The sequence below is a fragment of the Meles meles genome, chromosome 8, assembly GCF_922984935.1.
Source record: "Meles meles chromosome 8, mMelMel3.1 paternal haplotype, whole genome shotgun sequence".
NCBI lineage: Eukaryota > Metazoa > Chordata > Mammalia > Carnivora > Mustelidae > Meles > Meles meles.
In genome coordinates this window covers 70,296,479-70,315,625 of record NC_060073.1, presented here as the reverse complement: position 1 = coordinate 70,315,625, position 19,147 = coordinate 70,296,479, and the positions used below count along the sequence as shown (strand labels likewise).

The 19,147-nt window shown below is 40.3% G+C and overlaps 1 protein-coding gene across 15 annotated transcripts in view; it reads left to right on the top strand.

Annotated features, from left to right (window-relative positions):
• Positions 1-19,147, top strand: part of DLG2 (discs large MAGUK scaffold protein 2) — a 1,573,258-nt gene that overhangs the window by 1,544,659 nt on the left and 9,452 nt on the right. For 9 of the 15 annotated variants that reach the window (XM_046015622.1, XM_046015628.1, XM_046015626.1 and 6 more), the window contains 4 exons: positions 10,640-10,690; positions 11,599-11,700; positions 13,970-14,142; positions 16,185-16,294. In XM_046015622.1, the coding sequence (XP_045871578.1) occupies positions 10,640-10,690; positions 11,599-11,700; positions 13,970-14,142; positions 16,185-16,294 (436 nt within the window). Of the gene's footprint in view, positions 1-192; positions 239-3,178; positions 3,221-10,639; positions 10,691-11,598; positions 11,701-13,969; positions 14,143-16,184; positions 16,295-19,147 lie in introns of all 15 variants that reach the window. The other 6 variants (XM_046015625.1, XM_046015635.1, XM_046015632.1 and 3 more) reach the window with 2 other exon arrangements.

The window sequence follows — 19,147 nt, the reverse complement described above, 5'->3', positions numbered from 1 at the left end:
TTTACAAATCTTTGTGTCTCAGCCCAGGGAGTTTGGGTGAAAGTTGTTTCAAAAGAAGAAAGAGTGGGATCCAGATTGCTTAGGCAACATGGTCTGTCATGGTAGTATCCATTTCAACTCCACTGACTTCTTCCTTCCTCTTCCGTGGCTGTTCTTCCTCTCTCATTGCTCTCTCTGGGGACTTCCATGCAGGACATCCCCGGATTAGGTGACGACGGTTATGGAACAAAGACTCTGAGTAAGTTCCCAGGAATGGTCACTATAACTTTTCTTTTCTTTTCCTTTCCTTTTGAGTTTGGCTTTTGTTCCTTTTCTTGAGGGCCTTTCACTCCTAGCATGCACAAGATACGAGTTTTATGTTACCTAGCTGTGAATGCTCCTACAGAGTAATTTCAGCTGTTTTGTTCTGCATGTCAGCATTTAAAAGCCAAGTGTGTCAGGCACTGTAACTTAAGTTGCAGTTCACACCTTCCCTTTCTGACCACACGATGTGGCCAACATGGTCACGATGCCAACCACGGCATCCCTTGCTCTTACCGCCTAACACCTCCCAGAGAGCAAGAAGCCATGTTGAAAGAAAGGGTGAGCTAAATGTTCTAGAACAAGAAAGCAGAAATGTACTTTACATCCTTTCTTCTGCCTTGGTAGCCAGAAATATTTAATGACCTTGCCGACATCCGTAATTGGGTCATAATTTGCTAGTAGTAAAGGAGCTATTTTATTGTCAAAGGGAACATGCCTTCTCAAAAAATAAACATTAAGCTATTTGATCTTCCGTGGATAATTCTTTGTTATTAACTATGATTGATTTTTCTTTCTGACTTGCAGTGATCCTGCTTGAAACGTTTGTATGATAACGTTTTAGATATGTATTAATATGTTTTTCTATCAGTCACTTATTAGCTGCATTACATAATCAGGTCTTCATTTTGTAGTATAGACTGTAGAATAAGGTATATTAAACCTTTAAATTTTAATGCCTTTAGTCTGTGTCTCATTGCACTGAGCAATAAAAATTAATAATCCTGTGTTAATATACTGTGCTATGATTTTTCTTTCTTTAACACTAACTCCATTGTATAGGCACCAATGAAATAAGAACAGTTTTGTGTCTTTTGCAACTGTATCACATGCTCATTTTTTTGTTTGTTTTGTTTTAATTTAATAGCTATGGGCAATATTTTTAGAAGCTGTTCATTTCATTTGTATAAAACAAAATAGCATTGAGCTGGACTTTGTTTTCAAGAGCTGTTACTTAACCCTGTGTAATGATATGCCTCATCCCTCAGAGTGTTATTTTGGACTTTTTTTAGATATAGATATAGAAAACAAAATCTGATTAAGAGTACTGATCTTTTTAAAGATGAAAACTTTATCTTTGAGTCTGTCTGTGGGATATGTCATGAAATTTTTCTTGAATTAGTGCCTGGAGTTCAAGTGTTGATTTCAGTGTTATCTGGATGGCACCCAGTACCACCAGGTTCTAGATTTTCAATGGGGGCGGGGTGCGGAGGAGAAGCATTTTAATATATTGTAGATAAATGAACATCACTGAAAAGTAGTTGCTATTAGAATGTCAAAAATATGAGCGATGACCTTTTAAATCCAGAATGTGCAAATGTTTGTTTTGCTTCTTAAAAAATCGAATAGATTTCACTAGGGAAAGTTATTTGCCAATTAACACTATTGTCAACCATCATTTGGACTTTGGCTGGAAGGTGTTTTCAATTTCTCTTTACCTACACAATGGAAAAATTCTGTGATACAATTTCTTGATACTAAGATAAGTAAAACATGCATAGATAGTGTAGCTTTATTCTCAGTTATTTTAAAAGTGAAAAAAAAAACAACAAAGACGACAGCTAGGACAACAGCAGCAAACCCTGTCATCTCCAATTCAGGGTACTTAGGATAATCATGTATATGAAGATACACCTTTGTTGGGTGTGTACCTTGACTTTTTTTCAACAACAAAATAAATTTGCCCTTTCACAGTTCTTTCTGTCATTCACAGTTCTTTCCCTAGTGCCCCTCTGCACTTGTAAAATGCATGCCTAAATTAGCAACACAAAGAGAAATGATTAGTGTGATTTTAGCCCCTGTTTTGATTTTCCTTAGTTTCATTCTCTAAAACTAATCCTTCCAGGATGCATTAACTCTGTGAGAATCCTTCCACAATGTATACGTGTATCCCATCATCACATTGTTCACTTTAAAAGTATTATAATTTGTCAATTACATTTCAGGAAAGCTTGAGAAAAAAAAAAGACTAATCCATCCAATTGGTGGCAATCTATAATATGAAATGCATTTTAAAGTACTTTTTTTATTAGAGAATTGTATTCTATATTCTTTTGCTTTTTCTAAAAATGAACAACAGTTGCCACTTTTTAAAAGCCTGAAGTTATTGCTAATGAGCTTCAGAAATCAGTCATTTAATTAACCTGATAGATAAAGGATTTGATACGATAATGAATGTATCTTCTATAACTTAATACAGGGTACAAGAATCTTAAAATAAAATCCGGAAAATACTGAACTAATTCATAAACCATTTTTCAGCAACTCATTTCTTCCTTCAAAATTTTCCTCCTCATTCACTGAAGCAGGAAAAATCTTCCAACAGTCCCTTTTTATCCTGAGAATTCGTTTAAGAAGTATTTACATAGGAATAATTTTCACCGGGTCGCAGGGACTACCTGGCAATCTGAAATGCAGTATTCCCCCAAACCCCTAAAGGCTAACACAGAGAAACAAAAAGCTTGTAAGCCAACAGTGGCTACACACCAGAAGCTTCTGACCTTAGAGTCAGGAAACATCCAGCTGAGACAGATGGACCTTTCTCACGCGAAACTGGAAAACTAGGCCCATGTGAATGGAGCAAAGTATGCAGGAAAAGAAAAGTGCTTAGATTGACGTTCTGTATTTTTTTTGCAATTAAAGGTACTTTCCTGTTTGCTAAAAAGAAGACCCAGCAATCAAGTAGTAGCTTCCTATAATGTGGAGATAAAGTTTTCATCTTTTGTACCGTATCTGAGTTTTCTTAATGCCACCTCTTCCGCAGCCTCTCCCGTGCCTCCCGCTTACACTTGTAGTAGCCTTGCATGAGTGTTATTCCTTCACGTTGGCTGCTCTCCAGTGCTTGGTATTTCTTTAATTTGCTGTGCTGTTCTTGCAGAACATGTCTCTTCTAATGCCAGCGATAGCGAAAGTAGCTACCGTAAGTTACTGCTTTGGTTTGTGGTTCTTTTCTTTGCGATTGCTCCATTGCCTGTGGTGGTCATTGCCAGTTTTTGCTCTGGTTGTGTTTTAATTGCTGCCCTTGATCATCCTCATTCAAAGCAAATGGCTTGACATGAAATTGTCGTGTGATGTGGAAAGATACAAAAGACACTAGGGCCATCTGTGGACTCCTCTGTGCTAAGTGCAAGCAGTAGCGGGCTTGCTGGTAACCAGAAACAGTTCCCGCTTCAGCTGGCTGTGGCCTGGTGATGCAGTTCTCCCAGAGAAGGTGGGAGGAAGGCTCAGTTGGGTGAACTTGGACATTCTACCCCTACAGTAATTAAAACTCCCTGCAGGGTGGTGGAAAAGTCATCACGGTTTTCTTTTCCTTCTCATTTTGCCTTTTTCTTTCTGTTGCCGGCTTCCCTTTCCAAGAGAAATCTTGCAAAATTAACTGTGTTCCTTTCAAATGGAGTGTGAACTTTTATATCTCTTCTCTCCTTGGTTAATATTCAAAGGCAGATACTATGATATACCTAACTTTATATTTCTCATGGTTGGGAAGTGATGAAAAAGTTTCATCCTCTAATGGTAAAGGAACTCACTTTTTCTTTTTTTTTTTTTTTTTTTGTAAAGTGAATAAATCTTAGATCAGAAAGCTTAACTTTCTGAAAAGGTAGGTAACTAAAAATTGTTCCCGGTCTTTATCTTTGTTTGGTCACCTCAAGCCATTTGCTTAGTGTTTAAAAATGTTCACCAAACACCAAGCACATCCTTTTGATGCATTCATGTGGTTTCTTACCACCTACTTACTGGGTTTGGGTGACTATCATAGGTACATATTACCACGGGGATCCTTACAACTTCTGTATTAGTTATTTGTCCTCCTTAGTGAAATGGGTTACTCAAAAAGTGATTACTGAGGATATTAGAAAAGTACAGGCCAAATACAATTGACCCACAGCCACCATGCCAGAAATTGGTTGGGATTTTTGTCCCCCCTCAAGCAGCGTATTAATTAAAAACTAAAAGAGTTTCTGTTTTGGCTCTCCCATGACAGCATGGTACTTTATAAAACCATGCCTTTTTTGTGGTGGAGTGCCAACTGGTACTCTTGGAATATGACAAATTCAATGTGGATTTTGAGAAAGGCTTCATAGATTCAGAATGGTAGCAAATAAAAAAAAGAACAAAAGAAGAAAGGTGCAGAGAAAGGTAGGGGCCAGAGGAGGAAGACGAAACATAGTACAGAATGAAATGAAAAAAAAAAAAAATGTAACAAGATACCCTCCATAAGTCAAATAATATGAGAACCACCTAATTTTCTTCCTCAAAAGAATGACAAGTCTTGGTGACAGGAATCAGAGGGTTCTTTTTCTCAGCATGACCCTTCACATTTTTGCATTCTTCCAACTCTTATAATTTCATGATTATCCCAACTTGGCAAAACACTTGCCTCCCCCTTCCCTTCATTTAATTTTAAAACAAAGAGATACCAGGCTAAGAAGAAGTGACCAAAGATTGCCTTCCTGACACCTGAGGTACCTCAACTTAGTATAAGGAAAAAAAGAACTTTGTTGAGTTTTGTGGGACCAATAACCCTAGTTTCTTTGATATGCAGATGTAAGTATTGTACTTCTATCATGCAGACACAAGTATAGAAAGGGGAAACATCATACCTTGTTCTTTCAATGCTTTTTATGAAAAGTATATACAAGAACTACCTTTTCCTTTGGAAATCCTTTTCAGAGGCCCCTCTTTTCTCTTTCATGGGTAGGAATGTTCTTCCCAGAATCATTAAGTTAGAAAAACTGGGCCAAAGCTTTCAGCTGTGTACAGGGTTTTTGGTAATGATGTTCTAGGATGACATCAATAACTCTTCATTATCAAATAGGAGGTACACACAAATACTTACTGAGTGAAAAAAGGAACACTTGCAAGCCCCTTGAATTATCTATAAGAAAGAGAAGAATTGGAACTGGACTCCATGATATTACGAGAGCAAATGTGGAGTCCAGTAATCAGCATCGGCTTGGGTCTCATCTGAGGTTACCGATCACCACACAGATTGTTTGCTTTACAAATGAATGAAAGCAAGAACAGCCTTTGTCATAGCTTAGAGGAAAAAATATTTCTCTCCCCAGGATGGAAATACAAGGAATTAAAGAGGAATATTTCTTTATTCATTCAGCATGCACCATATATCATGCTCTCTTCAAAGGCACCATGAGACCCAGTATGAACCTCAACCAACTCTAGAACTCAGCACACACACAGTGCGGAGAGGTATCGATAAACAGCAGCAACAACAAAAATGCACAACATGTAGCAGTTTCCAAGAAAAAAGTCTGGTTCAAGATTAGTAGGGGCTTCAGAGATGATTTCAGAGAGGAAGTGCCCTTTGCACTGAGCTTCGTTGAGGGGGCATGCCAGCTCAGTAGGTTAAAGAAGGAACTTTCCAGGCAGGCCCAGAGACTTGGAAAAGATGCGGTTTCCAGAAAATTGCCATTTTGAAATCAACATGGGCTATAGTTTTCTACTGCATTCCTGGGTTTTGCTGTAATTATAACAAACTTTTATGTTTTGTGGATAGCAGTATAAGCAAAGACTAAAAAGACCTTTTCCCACTGATGTCCAGGTGTTATGTTTTTTGGTTTTTTTTTACTCTTAGAACCATTCCATGTCCACTCTGGGACACAGTGCTTTAAAAAATGGTCAGTGTTTAGGAGCAAAGTCCCAGAGCACTATGTCTCATAGCTCCAGAGGCACAATTCACACTGCATCTTGGAAATATGTGTTGTGACAACCCTAACTGAAAGCCTCATACATTACCTGAGATAGACACACACACACACACACACACACACACACTTACGCAAATGTCAGTTTCTAATAAACAGCCCCGACCTTTCCTGCACCATCTCGGGATTTCAAAGTCCAGCTAGCTAGCAAGTCGAGCACTAGCTAAACTGCAGTTAATTATAGCACACATTGTATAATTATGTGAAATACCCCCTCACAACTATCTTAATTAAGGACTAATTGCAGATTTCTGTCTGTCAACAAAGTCGTACAGTACAGGCTTGTACTTGTGGCTGTTTTAATATCCTAGCTTTCAGATGCCCTTGTATTAGGACACAGTAATAGACCATATAGGTATAACGGAGACTGCAAATGTCGGCAGCTGAGACCTGCCTTCCTCAAAGCTCACAAAGTTCTTTATATCACGATGGGGACCGGGGAACTGCTGATTATCTCCATAACCTATTGGTGTTCATCAGTTACGTAAGAGTTTCAAAACATGGACCTTGAAGGAGCGATCTGAGTGGAACTGAATGCTGATTAGAGGAGACACAATACTTTTCCATCGGGATTTGTCAAAGTCACGCCCATATTCTTCTCCTTTCTCTGCTGTCTTCAATTATGGCCCTTGTATTTCCTCTAGTTCTTTAGTCTTTATAAGGCAGTTTCTCATTATCTATTTTCTCTTATTTGATTTCTGCAACAAAACTGAGATATGTCTCAGGTTAACACTCCCTTTTATGGATGAGGAAGCTAAAGCTTTAAGAGACTGCACAGTAGAGGGGCATTCTGGAAGACCCGCCGAGATATTCTGCTTCTGAATTCCCTACACTGTCCCTCTTCCAGACAGCTTGTAATGCCAGCTGCCTCATGCTTTACCCAGTACATTTCAACTCTTTCATACCACCTATCAAATTAATACAAGCAGAAACCTTTATATAGCATTAACTGTGTGCTAAGCCTGGCTTTAAGAGTTCTATGTACACTAACGGATTTAATCTTCTGAACATCCTGTGGAGACACTGAAACACTAATCCACTATGCGACCTTGAAGAAATCACTCATCATCTTTGAACCTCAGTCCTCTCCTTTGTAAATTGAGCAGCTTGAGTCCGAGCACAGATGGCAAGCAGATTTGAACCAAGATCCCGGTTTTGACCGATGGGTGATAGCTGCCAGAAGAATTGTACTGAAAAGTATCGAGGCCAGATCGAGGCCCAGCGGTAATGTGGGCAGTGATCGATCTGTGGTGCCCCCCAAGGGCAGGGAATGGGGCAGGGACACCATGTGCCACGTACTCGCCATCTAGGAACCCTGTGAGCTCCAAAGCTAACATTCCGTGCCTCTAAGAACCTAATTTCTTCTTAAGAATCGTCCCAAGCAGGCACTTTTAGGTACATTTAGAACCTTGAGGTACATTTAGAACATTGAATGTACTGCCCTTCCATCCTCTCTCTGTTCTAGTTTCCAAAAATTCCTAAAGAACACCAAAATGCTTTTCTCCATCATCCGGGCATGTGAGGGTCTCCCTCCGTGTCCCTCCTCTAGTGACTTGCTTCCAGTTCAGACCCACAGGGTCTCGTGGAGACTGTGGGCAGACGCCTCCGCTGACTGTCCCACCGCTGCAGCTGTCTGCGCCCCGCTCTGTGCTACTCTCCCACTGCCAGCCGGGCCCTTGCCAGAATAAGACCGAGTAATAGTTTGTACCTATTTGTCAGCTGTTATTTCTAAGTGCCAACACCTCCTGAGCAAAAAATAGGAAAACTACTAAGGATGACTGTATGGAGATGACACAGCGGCATTTAAAAAAAAAAAAACAACAGCTGGTGTTTACAGATGAAGCCTCTTCTGGCCTCCCAGTGACTCTCCCACCCATTCTTTGTACATGGATAAGGTTGGCCCCTACGTCCCAGTCCCATCAGAAAATTCTCCATCTCTTGCCATCCACTCAATGAGGAGTCCAAAAAGATGTGGTTTTATATCTCGACTCCCACTACTTCCTGACTGAGAACAACAAGCCCCATTAACACCTTTGAGCCTCAGCTGCTTCATCCAGAAAGTGGGGATCATCAGAGCATCTACCTCAGTAGAAATAACTATATAAAACAGAAAGCAATGGTTGTGAAAGCCCTTTACAGCCATACAGACATGAATTATCTTACCTTCATTGCTAAGGCTTTTTTTCCCCTCCTCCTCTTAGTCTCCTTCCCATTACCCATAGGGCTTTTCATTCCCAAACATGAATGGAAAAATTGGTTTAAGGTGCTGAGATCACAGTTGTGACATAATCCCATCCACCACAACTCCCCTGCAGGTCAGCTACTCCTAACCCTGTACCTGACTGTCCAGGGTCTTTAGAAGTGTGATGGGCCTTGACCTAAGGATGCTGCCACTGCCGTCTGCCAGTCTTCCTGCTCTGAACAAGAACCAGGGCCTTTTATAAGTCAGGAAGTAAAGCCAAAAGCAACAGATAAACAGAAGAACTACAGGACTCTCCAACAAAGTTAACCAAAGCTGTGTTGCTTTGTCCTAGTTTTCTGAATCACGAATGAAACATACCGTCACCAAATATTTTATTTAAGGCTTGCCTTTAGAATAGCCCATCAGAATGATTTGTAAGGACATCGGGAAAAGATTCCTATGGGAACATGACGTGTTATATTTATTTAGAGAAAACCACACTTTCCAAAGTGAAAGCTTACAGGCAGGAACACAAAGGAAAACCTATCTTTGGCCTCATTACTCATCCCATTTCCTACCACTAAAATCAGAATGTAAATTCATTGACATTTTTCTCTGGGTTGAGCCCTGGGGACATCACGGTAAATGAAAGCCAGTCCTCGCCTACGGGGTCCCCAGTCTAGTAGAGAGGCGTAAGTATCTCCTTATGTTTGAAAGCTTTGTTATCCTGTGCTCAGAAGTCCCCTCTCACGTATTAGTCAGTCCATAAAGCTCTCCCCATGAAGTTGCAGTCAAACACTATAGTACTCACTGGCCGTGTTCCTAGCCCTAAAGCTATGCTTTGTCCCCTGCCATTTTTACACTTACCTTCTGAGTTCCTATGACCTCTACATATCTCAGGCTTTAGGTAACTGTGGATCTTAGCAGTCAATCACCTTCATTATTTTTTGGCCTAGACTAAATTTCAGCTGCTTAGTTTATTAAAAGGGAATCAAATTTTCCCAAATTAAAAAAAAATTGTGACTCTAACTCCTCACATACCACACCCCAGATGTAGAAAAGTCCCTGAATGTTCTTGGAGGAGCCATGAGCAGATGTCACTGAGAAGGACCATCAAGGCTTGTTCTCTATGCCGTGAGGAAGTAGCTTAGCTAGCAGTGCCATTCTCAGAGTAAGCCTGCCTAAGGGTGAGGAGAGATGTGACTTGGGCCTGGGGCCATTTCTCATGCTTGAAAAAGTAAGACACTCTCACCCTGCCCCATCCCAGCTCCCGGGTGCAGGGAAGACATCTGTACTTCAGCGCTTTATCCACATATTGCCTAATTTCCCCAAACTGGTTGTCATTATCAAAACTCTCTGTAATATTAACTCCTTTTATGAAATTAACTCACCTTTCATGGTGCTGTTAAAGGAGGAGCACATTGGCAGTTGGAATGTGTTTCAAGGGGGATGAGCAGATAAAGCAACAAGTTGTGTTGTCCTTTGGTGGTTTCAGGAAGTACTACCTCCTATAGCACTCCTCTGTAGAACAGCAGACAGGAAGTCCTTTGCAATATCCCCAAACTAGTACCCTACTAAAACACAGTCAGTCCTGGGCCTAATACAAAGAAAGGAGTAGATCCTCGGGTTCACAGCTGATCTTGGCTAATCTTGTGTCCAGTTTATTTACTGGGTAACACAGATGTTTGAAAAAATAATTGCCTAAAGCCAGTTGACTTGCCATGGTAATCGGTTGACTTGAGGCCCCCTTGTGAATCAGAAGGCTTGTAGTTAAATGTCACTGGAGGGCCTGACACTTTTACTACATTGTCTTCCTCAGTTCTCTTTCCAAAGGTGGTAGACTAGATTTAATAGCCATTCTGATCAGTGATTTAAGGTCCTCCTCAAATTTTTTATCTTCTGGAACCAACCCAGCATTTTCCTGATGAATTAACAGTAGAATAAAATCTTCAGTGTCCTGAGGTTTATGCTGATGGAGTCCTTGTCACATAAATGAACCAAGCAGACACTTGCTTTTGGCCAATATGCTTCTTTGGGAAATAAAATAGAAGATGAAATAAAAGGTCCAGAAATTCTGATAATGTAGGAGCAAACTATTGGATGAACTTGAACTAAATGGTCTCGTTTTAAGTGCAAGTAATAGGAGCTCCACTCCTCAGTGTCAGACAGAAGGCAGTCTCATAGGTCACTGCTCTGGGGAACCGCAGGTGGCTAGTCGGCCATCATGACTGATAGTTATAATCTTCGAGAACCTGATATTATCATAGTGCTGGAGTTTTATGAGGATGGAGGGAATGGCTCCAGGAGAGCAAGCAAGGAAAATGAACCCTGAACTGTGTCTGTTTCCTGTGTTTCAGAGCAGGGCTTGTGGCTGGGATCTGTGGGATATGACTGGTTGTTAGTTCACTGTAATTTTCCTTTCTTCTCTTCTCAGGAGGGCAAGAAGACTTCATTCTTTCTTATGAGCCTGTCACAAGGCAGGAAAGTAAGTTTCCCAGCATGCTCTGGTTCCTGATTTCCAGGCCATATCAGGTGACACCATTAGAGGAGCCAAAGAGTGAAGGATTAAGGAGGATGAGCTGTGCTTAATATCCAACTGTCCCCAGCCCAGACTGTGCTCTCTCTTTGGCACGAACAACTTCCCTGCTAACCAGGGACAGGGGCAGCTCCCAGGAGGAAGGGACAGTCCTCCAGATGAGTGGTCCTGAGTGGAAGGAGCACCTTCGAATCACTAAACAGCCCCACCTACAGGACAAATGGATAAAATCTCCTGGGAGACCGATGTCTCAGCTCAGTATTGAGAAAGTCTTTCCAGCAGACCTGTCCTAAGATACAAGCCATCCTCTGGGCAGCTCCATTTCTTTTTCTGGGAGGCCTTTATACAGAGGCTAATGGCTATGGACTAGGATATTGCAGAGAAAATTCAAGAATTGGAGGAGGAATGGTACCAAATGGACTTTAGAGTTCCTTCTACCTTCGTATTACAAAGAATTGGGAAAACCCTAGCAGAGCTATGATCGGGAGCATTTTGAGCTGAGGAAAACAAATTATAAAAACATAAGGTGTCATTATGCTAAGAATTACTTCTTAAAGTCATTATCTAAACAATGGCCAGAGAGCTACTTTGGAATCTTTTTCTCCCATGCAATTGACTAAATTCAGTAGTTGTTTTGACATTGTGTAGGCATAACCTAAGAGTAAGCAAAAGCCCTCCGAACCGAGTGTTAAACACCAATTTCTCCTGCCAGGCTGTACGGGCAATTTACACAATGATGTAAAGCCCTCAGCAGTTCTGTTTGGTAATTTCGCCTTAAGATTCACCTGAGCAGAGCAGTTGTGCGGTCCTGTCCATGTCTTTCCCCCTCATTTGCATCTTCCCTTCCCTCTCTGCAGTAAACTATACCCGGCCAGTGATTATCCTGGGCCCCATGAAGGATCGGATCAATGACGACTTGATATCTGAATTCCCCGACAAGTTTGGCTCCTGTGTGCCTCGTAAGTATCGTTTCTCTTTTCGCTGCAAGAAAGGCTCTCCTCCTCTGAGACAATAAAGTGTAATTCTGTTCCTTGATGGTGTCTTCAGTGATTCAAATACTATCAGTTACCTATTATCTGAACATCTTTTTTTAATCTGAGCATCTTATTTAATTTTCTCTGCTTAACACTTTTCATTAGTGTTGTTGCGTATTCCCTATTTAGTGAGTATAATACATCCTCCAAACTGACTGTGGTCCCCCAGAAGGCAGGATGAATCTTTTCATCCTGTAACTCCCATGGCCTTTAAAAGAGCATAGAATTATTGATAGGCATTAGAATGTTCTTATAAACTGATAGAAACCTCACTGAAGCTTCTTTTCCCATAGAATAAGAGAGATCAAGACAAAGCCATGTATTAAAATCATCTCAAGATGGCTTAGGGTCATGTGTCAATCCCAAAACAAAACAGCCTTTTCCATGGTTGATAACAGTGCTGGAATATGAGAGGATGAAGACAAGAAGCCATGTAAAACTTTCATCTGCCATCACGGATTTTAATCTGCTTTCTTGCCCTGATGGAGGATCAGGGGTCTCCTGGTCCCACTAAGTGTAGCCCCCTAAGAGTCTGTCTGCTCTGCCTGCCCTGCACACCACACCTTCCCATTCATCCCTACTCCCATGGCGTCACATAAAAGTACAGAGAGGCCTTCTGCTGTGTGTGTGTGTGTGTGTGTGTGTGTTTGTGTGTGTGTGTTTAAACAGAACCCCCGCAAAGAACTTTCAATTTATTAGTTAACTGAGCTCTTAAACCTATCCCAACAAATATTTCTTCCTCTCTGTACATCTTTGAAGCTTCATGCTTTGAAGTGTCTCGTACATTTCAGCACTGCAGATGTCATCCAGAATAACTAAGAATAATGGGAATCGCATGGAACTAGGATGATTGCTGTATCTCAAGAAATTGTTCCCAGCAAGGACTCTGGGAAGAGATCCTGCCAAAGAGCCTATCTTGAGAAAGAGACCAAACAGAAATGATCAGGTCAAACCCTAACTCCATTCTTAACAGCCACCTGTGCATCCCTCTACCTGAGAAAGAAAAAACCCAGACAGTCCTTAATGACCACTCCCACTTTCCCCTCCACCTGGCACTCTTTCTTTTGTTTTAATTATTAGCACTGTTTTATGATGCTCAATAAATGTTCATTGTACAAAACCTGGAAAATGCTAAAACAAAAGTTAAGCAAGAAAATTAAAAATATACAGACTTTCAGAGTATCCAAAGATAACACCATTGTTAATATTTTCATAGATTTTCACCTTGTTCTTCTTTCTATGCATGCATTCTCTCCTCTGTTTGGGTACATATTAGATATATACAGTTTCTTTGGCTTAACATTATTTAAACTTTTATGTAAATATTTTAAATGATTATTATGTCATAATCATTCCTCATTTATGGGTATTTTGGGTTGTCTCTCCTTTTTTATGAATTATAATTAAAATATAATTGTAATTATGTGATAGTTATAATTTATAAATTAATATAATGAACATCTTTAAGGATAAAACTTTCTGAAGCTTTGATAATTTTTTAAGATAGATTCCTACGAAGAAACTAGCTGAGTCAAAGACTGGAAATAGTTGAACATCTTTTATTTATACTGATAGGTTTGTTTTCCCTTTTCTTCCTACTAAGAACTTGAGTTACCTCTAACCATGGTTAGAGTTGATGACTTTATGATCTCATATCTTTCAAATCCCTAAATATATTTTTACTGTTTGTCCAGTTTTTCTCTCCTGGATATGTGACAAATTTTCCTGCGTTTTTGCTTGTCCCATCATTTTTTATGGTGAGAGTTTTTTGTTGTTGTTGTTTTTTTTTTTTTTTTTTTTTTTTGACAGTCTGGATTCAGTTATCTTTCTTTGTAGAATATTGTGTTTTTGTTCTGGCTGATAATAACTTACTGGCAAATCACCTTCTTCAGTTCTAGACCCTCCACTTGGAAATGGAGGTGGAGTGTGGAGAGTTCCCCTCATGTGTGTCTCCAGTCTCAGGGTCACAGCCCTGTGCTGTCTGTCTTCTGATGCCTGACAGTAGCTACTCCATATACTTTGTCTAGTTTTGTAGTTGCTTCCAGTGGGAGACTAACCAGTACCTGTCATTATGTCAGGGTCCTCCATATTACATATTTTGTATATCTATGTTGAGGGAATGGTGAAGAAAAGAGGTATAAATGCTGTTTATGAATATAAATTACCTTAATTTTATTATTTTTGTTTTATAAAGATACTACGAGGCCAAAGCGTGACTATGAGGTAGATGGCAGAGACTACCACTTTGTCATTTCCAGAGAACAAATGGAGAAAGATATCCAAGAGCACAAGTTTATAGAAGCTGGCCAGTACAATGACAACTTATATGGAACCAGTGTGCAGTCTGTGAGATTCGTAGCAGAAAGGGTATGTCCACCGATCATCTTACACCTCCCTAAAGAAGGCTCCCGGGTGGCAAACTGCATTTTTGGTCATTACTCTTTCCTAATTGCAGTTGTAAATTTTGATTAAATATTCCTTTTAAGACCTCTAAGCGGAGAATGACTTTAGAGCAAGGTCATTAATCTTTGTTCTAATCCCAATAAGGTATGCTGACTGACGTGGGGAGGAGGGGGTTATAAACCTAAAGGCAATTAACAGCTTGAAGTTTATGGAGATTCACTTTGTCCTTGATGCACTTATCTTTGGCCCCAGTAAACAACATTGAATGTGTTAAGGAAGCTTTAGTACTAAATCAGGGTCCTCAATTCTTTTTGTTAGCAGGAGTTTCATTTCATTTCCCTGAAAACTTGGGGCCCTCAGGACCTTCCTGGGGGAGGGGTAAGTAGATGAAGAGGGCTAGGGCCTAGCTTCCAGCTGGCAGAAATTCCAATTTAGAGGAGGTGTGAATACCGCCATTCCCTTCCCATTGTTAATTTCAAGGGCACGGAAGAGAAGAGAATGTTCAAGGGAGAACAGGATAGGAAGACACTTGAGTGTGGCTCTAAGATCTGCTAATCTCCTGTCAACACAGAGGATCAGTTTCATGGGAGAAAAGAGTGAAGAACCAATCCTGTTTGTTATGTAATTAATATTTGTTGGGTTGAGTTTATGTGATTTGACATAGCCTTTTCATGTACTGGTAAAAAATTAAACAAGAAATTTTAAGGGCTCTCTGAGAATACAGTAAGCTGCATCTCTTCCTTTCTCTCAAAAGTTAGGTTGTTTAAGCTATATCATGTTGTTTCTAACCAGTTTCCTGAATGCTTTTGTCTGTTCTCCCCTTTGAACATGTAAATATAACCTCTTTTAACTTGAAATGTCCTGGCCAGTGAATAATTGAACTGCATTTAGACATGTTGTTTAGCTGTTGCACTTCACAGAGAGCAAACTTGGAATTTATTGCTTAAATGATACAGGGTTTGAACCATCTTAGTATATTTCTCCTATAAGAGCTCAAGTATTCACTAATCTCTTTGTTTTTGCATGAGTATTCATAGAAAGTTTTAATCCCCTACTGTTGATTTAGGACTGTTCCTATCTGTACAATATCCTTTTTCTCATCCTTTTTAAAGTTCTTCTGGTCTCAGTTAAGGAGGCCATTTCTCTCCAGGAGTTAGAATATGATGTTTGCCAAATGTACCTACTTTTCCCAAAATACTTTATAAAGCAACTCCTTTTCTGAGCACGCATTGCGGTGGAACCCCAGTTAAATGAGGCGTGCGTGCTACCTGCAATAGGGTTTTCATGTAACAAACAAGAAATTTAAGGATGTAATAGTGAAGGTAACTCTTTGTGTCCATCCTCAGCTGGACTAGACTGAGCATATCCAGGCAGGATACAATAAGTGCTCAGTAAACATTTGTGGGATTGTTCCAAATTCACATGCTTACTATTCTTCCAGATTTAACATTGGTCAGGATAAGAGAATGAGGTATCTACTTATTCCAGCCAACAATTCTGTCAGTGCTCAAGACTTGACTTTGAGTTTTTCTGGCACTGAGACTTTGAGCAAGTTACTTACTATTTCTAAGCTTTAGTCTTATCTTCTGTAAAATGTGGCTGGTAATACCTCCCTCATAGATTTGGGGATTTCTTGTCGATGGTTATCTTCAGAGATGGTTTATGAGAGCTTCATGAGTGGACACAATCACATTACATAAGTCTACATACCTTCTTTGTGCAAAAGATCAGGTATTTATTTAAGAAACTTAAGCTGAGGTAACACCTGTGAAATCTCTATGGCCATGGCAGGCACTTGGTAAGGGACATGTAGAAGCATTCAGTGACGACCCTGAATATCAGCTTTATTTATGCTTTGCAAAGATCCTTTTTTAACCTTTAGAGATTCAGTATCCCTTATATTCCTTGAAAACACACTCACTTTTTATTTTGTTGTTTGTTTATTTTGGTTGGATTATGATCCCTCTTTCTGGTTTAACTCCATATTTTTCTTCTCTTTCTACCAGGGCAAACACTGTATACTTGACGTGTCAGGAAATGCTATCAAACGGTTACAAGTTGCCCAGCTCTATCCCATTGCCATCTTCATTAAGCCCAAATCTCTGGAACCTTTGATGTAAGTGGAGGGCATGGGAGGCCATCACCCACCAACACCTGTTCCATGCAACACAGCAGGTTGCTGACAGCTCTTGGTCATAAGTGCTTAGAAGTCAGAAGTACTATTGTTGATTTTTTTAAAAGCAGTTCCTTTTTGAAAAAAATATGTAGAAGTGTTTTTGAACCACTAGAGTCATAATGTCAGTATTCCCCTAACATGTCTTCACTAATGTTTCTTGATTTTAATGTTCATTTCACAAGTTGGTGTGTGTGTGATATTTCTTTTGTTTCATTTTGTTGTTATGAAGGTAAGTTGGTTTGTTTTGGCTTTCAAATGGTAGGAAGCAATCATCTTTGCTTGTCTCTTTCTTCTGAAAGCAGTTCACTAGTAAATCTTTTTAAATATGTGGGTTTTTCTAGAGGGAGAAGGCAATGTTTTAGACTCTTTCTATTGATATTTCATTTAGTTCTAGCATAGAATTCTTCTGTTCCTTAATGAAAACCTCCTGTATGTAGACCACTATCCTTAAAAAGGGAGTTTTCTTAGTGACACAGCAGGAACACATCTATAACTTAAACCAATAGCTCCATACTGGTTCACGTTTATGAATAAGGCAAAAATGTATGACTTGGATTTTTTGTGTGTGGTTTTTATTTTTCAGAGGACTGGCAAAAATCTTTCTTTAAAAACCACTAAATAGAGGCGCCTGGGTGGCTCAGTGGGTTAAAGCCTTTGCCTTCAGCTCAGGTCGTGATCCCAGGGTCCTGGAATCGAGCCCCGTGTCAGGCTCTCTGCTCTGTGGGGAGCCTGCTTCCTCCTCTCTCTCTGCCTGCCTCTCTGCCTTTTTGTGATCTCTGTCTGTCAAATAAATAAATCTTAAAAATAAATAAATAAATAAATAAATTGGGCAAATATTCCCAGATAGACTAGAAAGTAACATATTTTCAGTGGCGATTTGTTAGAAATTGTTGGCACTGCTTTCTAGACAACTCCCATGCAAATGTGAGGCTGCCATAGCCAGAAAGCGGGGACTTGAAAGTTGGTTGGGCTAGGCTTGGTTTTTCCCTTTCCTTTTCCCTTTTGCTTCTTCTGATCAGTTAATGTCACCTCAGACAAGTTGCTTGACCTCGCTGAGATTTAGTTCCTCTCCTGTAAACTAGGCACATTAATAATATATACCTCACAGCTGGTATAAAGGTTAAACATGAACATGAATACGAAGCCCCCCATAGGGTCTTTAATGTATAGTAAGCACTCCATAAACAGTAGCTGCTCTACCTGTGAACATTTTCAAATTACTTCATTGTAAAACGAATAAAACTATTTTGTCATCGTAAAACACATAAACTACCTTTCCAAGAAGTCACAAGAGATAATGCTGGTGTGTGTGCTGGCAAGGGCTTTGCTCAAATGTGCCTCCATTTGGGCCTCAAGATCTTAGTGTGTTTGACAGGATTCAGAAGTGAGCCACAGAGTCCTAGAAAACAGTGCATGTGGGGGCGGGGGGGAAGGAAATTACTTAGTCCCAGAGGTGAAACAATTACTTGCAGAAGGTATCAGCCAACTGTTCCATGTCTCGTCCTGGAGTAAAGAAACAGCAAACTACAGCAGCTGCAACTACAGCCTAAGAGAATTAAGTGAAATCCACTGTCTCTGGGGAAGTTGCTGGAGAGGTGTCTTAAAAGCAGAATACGTTCCCATGAATAAAAGATGGACAAAGGTTCTTACCACGGGTCACGGACAGTACCTTCTGCCCCGAGAATTTAGGTGTTAACTTATAATGTCCAGAGCTTTGCCCAGAGTTGGCACATGGAAAAATATGTGTTGATGATAAAATACTGGTTCTGGGTAGTATTATCCCTGATAGCACGCTTGAAATCTCTCGTCATCTAGGATACAGTGTTGGGTAAATTAAGAATAATTTAAGCAACCACACATTTCATTATGTGAAAGTGATTTATAATCTGTAAAGAGCCTCATAAATATTATTAACAATGCTAACATGAAGAAGAAGAATAGAAAAATGGCCCTCACTCACCTCCTGGCCACAGGACCTTAAAGGCCTGTTTCAAAAATTGAAGAATAACTTTTCACGTCATAAATACACAGTGGGATAAATGGCTTCCCAGGGAGGTGAGGCCTGGGGGAGACACAGCAGTTGCACGTTTGCCTCCATGTGACATTGGGGAGACATTCCCATCTGGTGCTCGGTAGGAGAAGGTCCCCTTCCGTCCACAACTATGAGATGACTTACTCAGTTTTGCCTTGGGGCGCTGTCAAACTTATCGCCAAGGAAAATTAAACATACCGATGGCTGGATTCCACAATGAGGACCGTGAATCTGAAATAATTTGCTGCAGCCATATTCATGAGTCTCAAATGCAGTAACGATGACATTCAAACTGATGGGATCTTACTATGAAAGGCTGGATGTTTACTTTCCGGCTCCCTCTTTTCCAAGGGTTTTACTTCAGGAGCAAAGCAGGCATGGTTTGCCCATACCCCGGGGAGGAGTGAAAACTAGGTCAACCGGAACAAAGGCATGGCAGCTGTCGCATGTAGGCATTGATACATCATGACACACTGTATTTCTCAAGTGCATCATCTACATCAAACCACAGAGCTTATTAGCACATACATAGCTGACTCTTCAGGGAAGCATAAAAATCAAGGCTCTGGAGGAAAGAGAGATTCTTTTTATAGTGCGCCACCACGTGACCTCTGTGCCTCACCCCACCCCATGGCAGTGGGAAGCTTTCCCGTGTCTCTTTACCTTGCCAGCCCCAGTCTGCTTTTACCTTCTTGCTCCCATGGGGGCTCATGTTTTCTTCTGTCTTCAACTGTATCATAATTATGTTGATTTGTCAACAT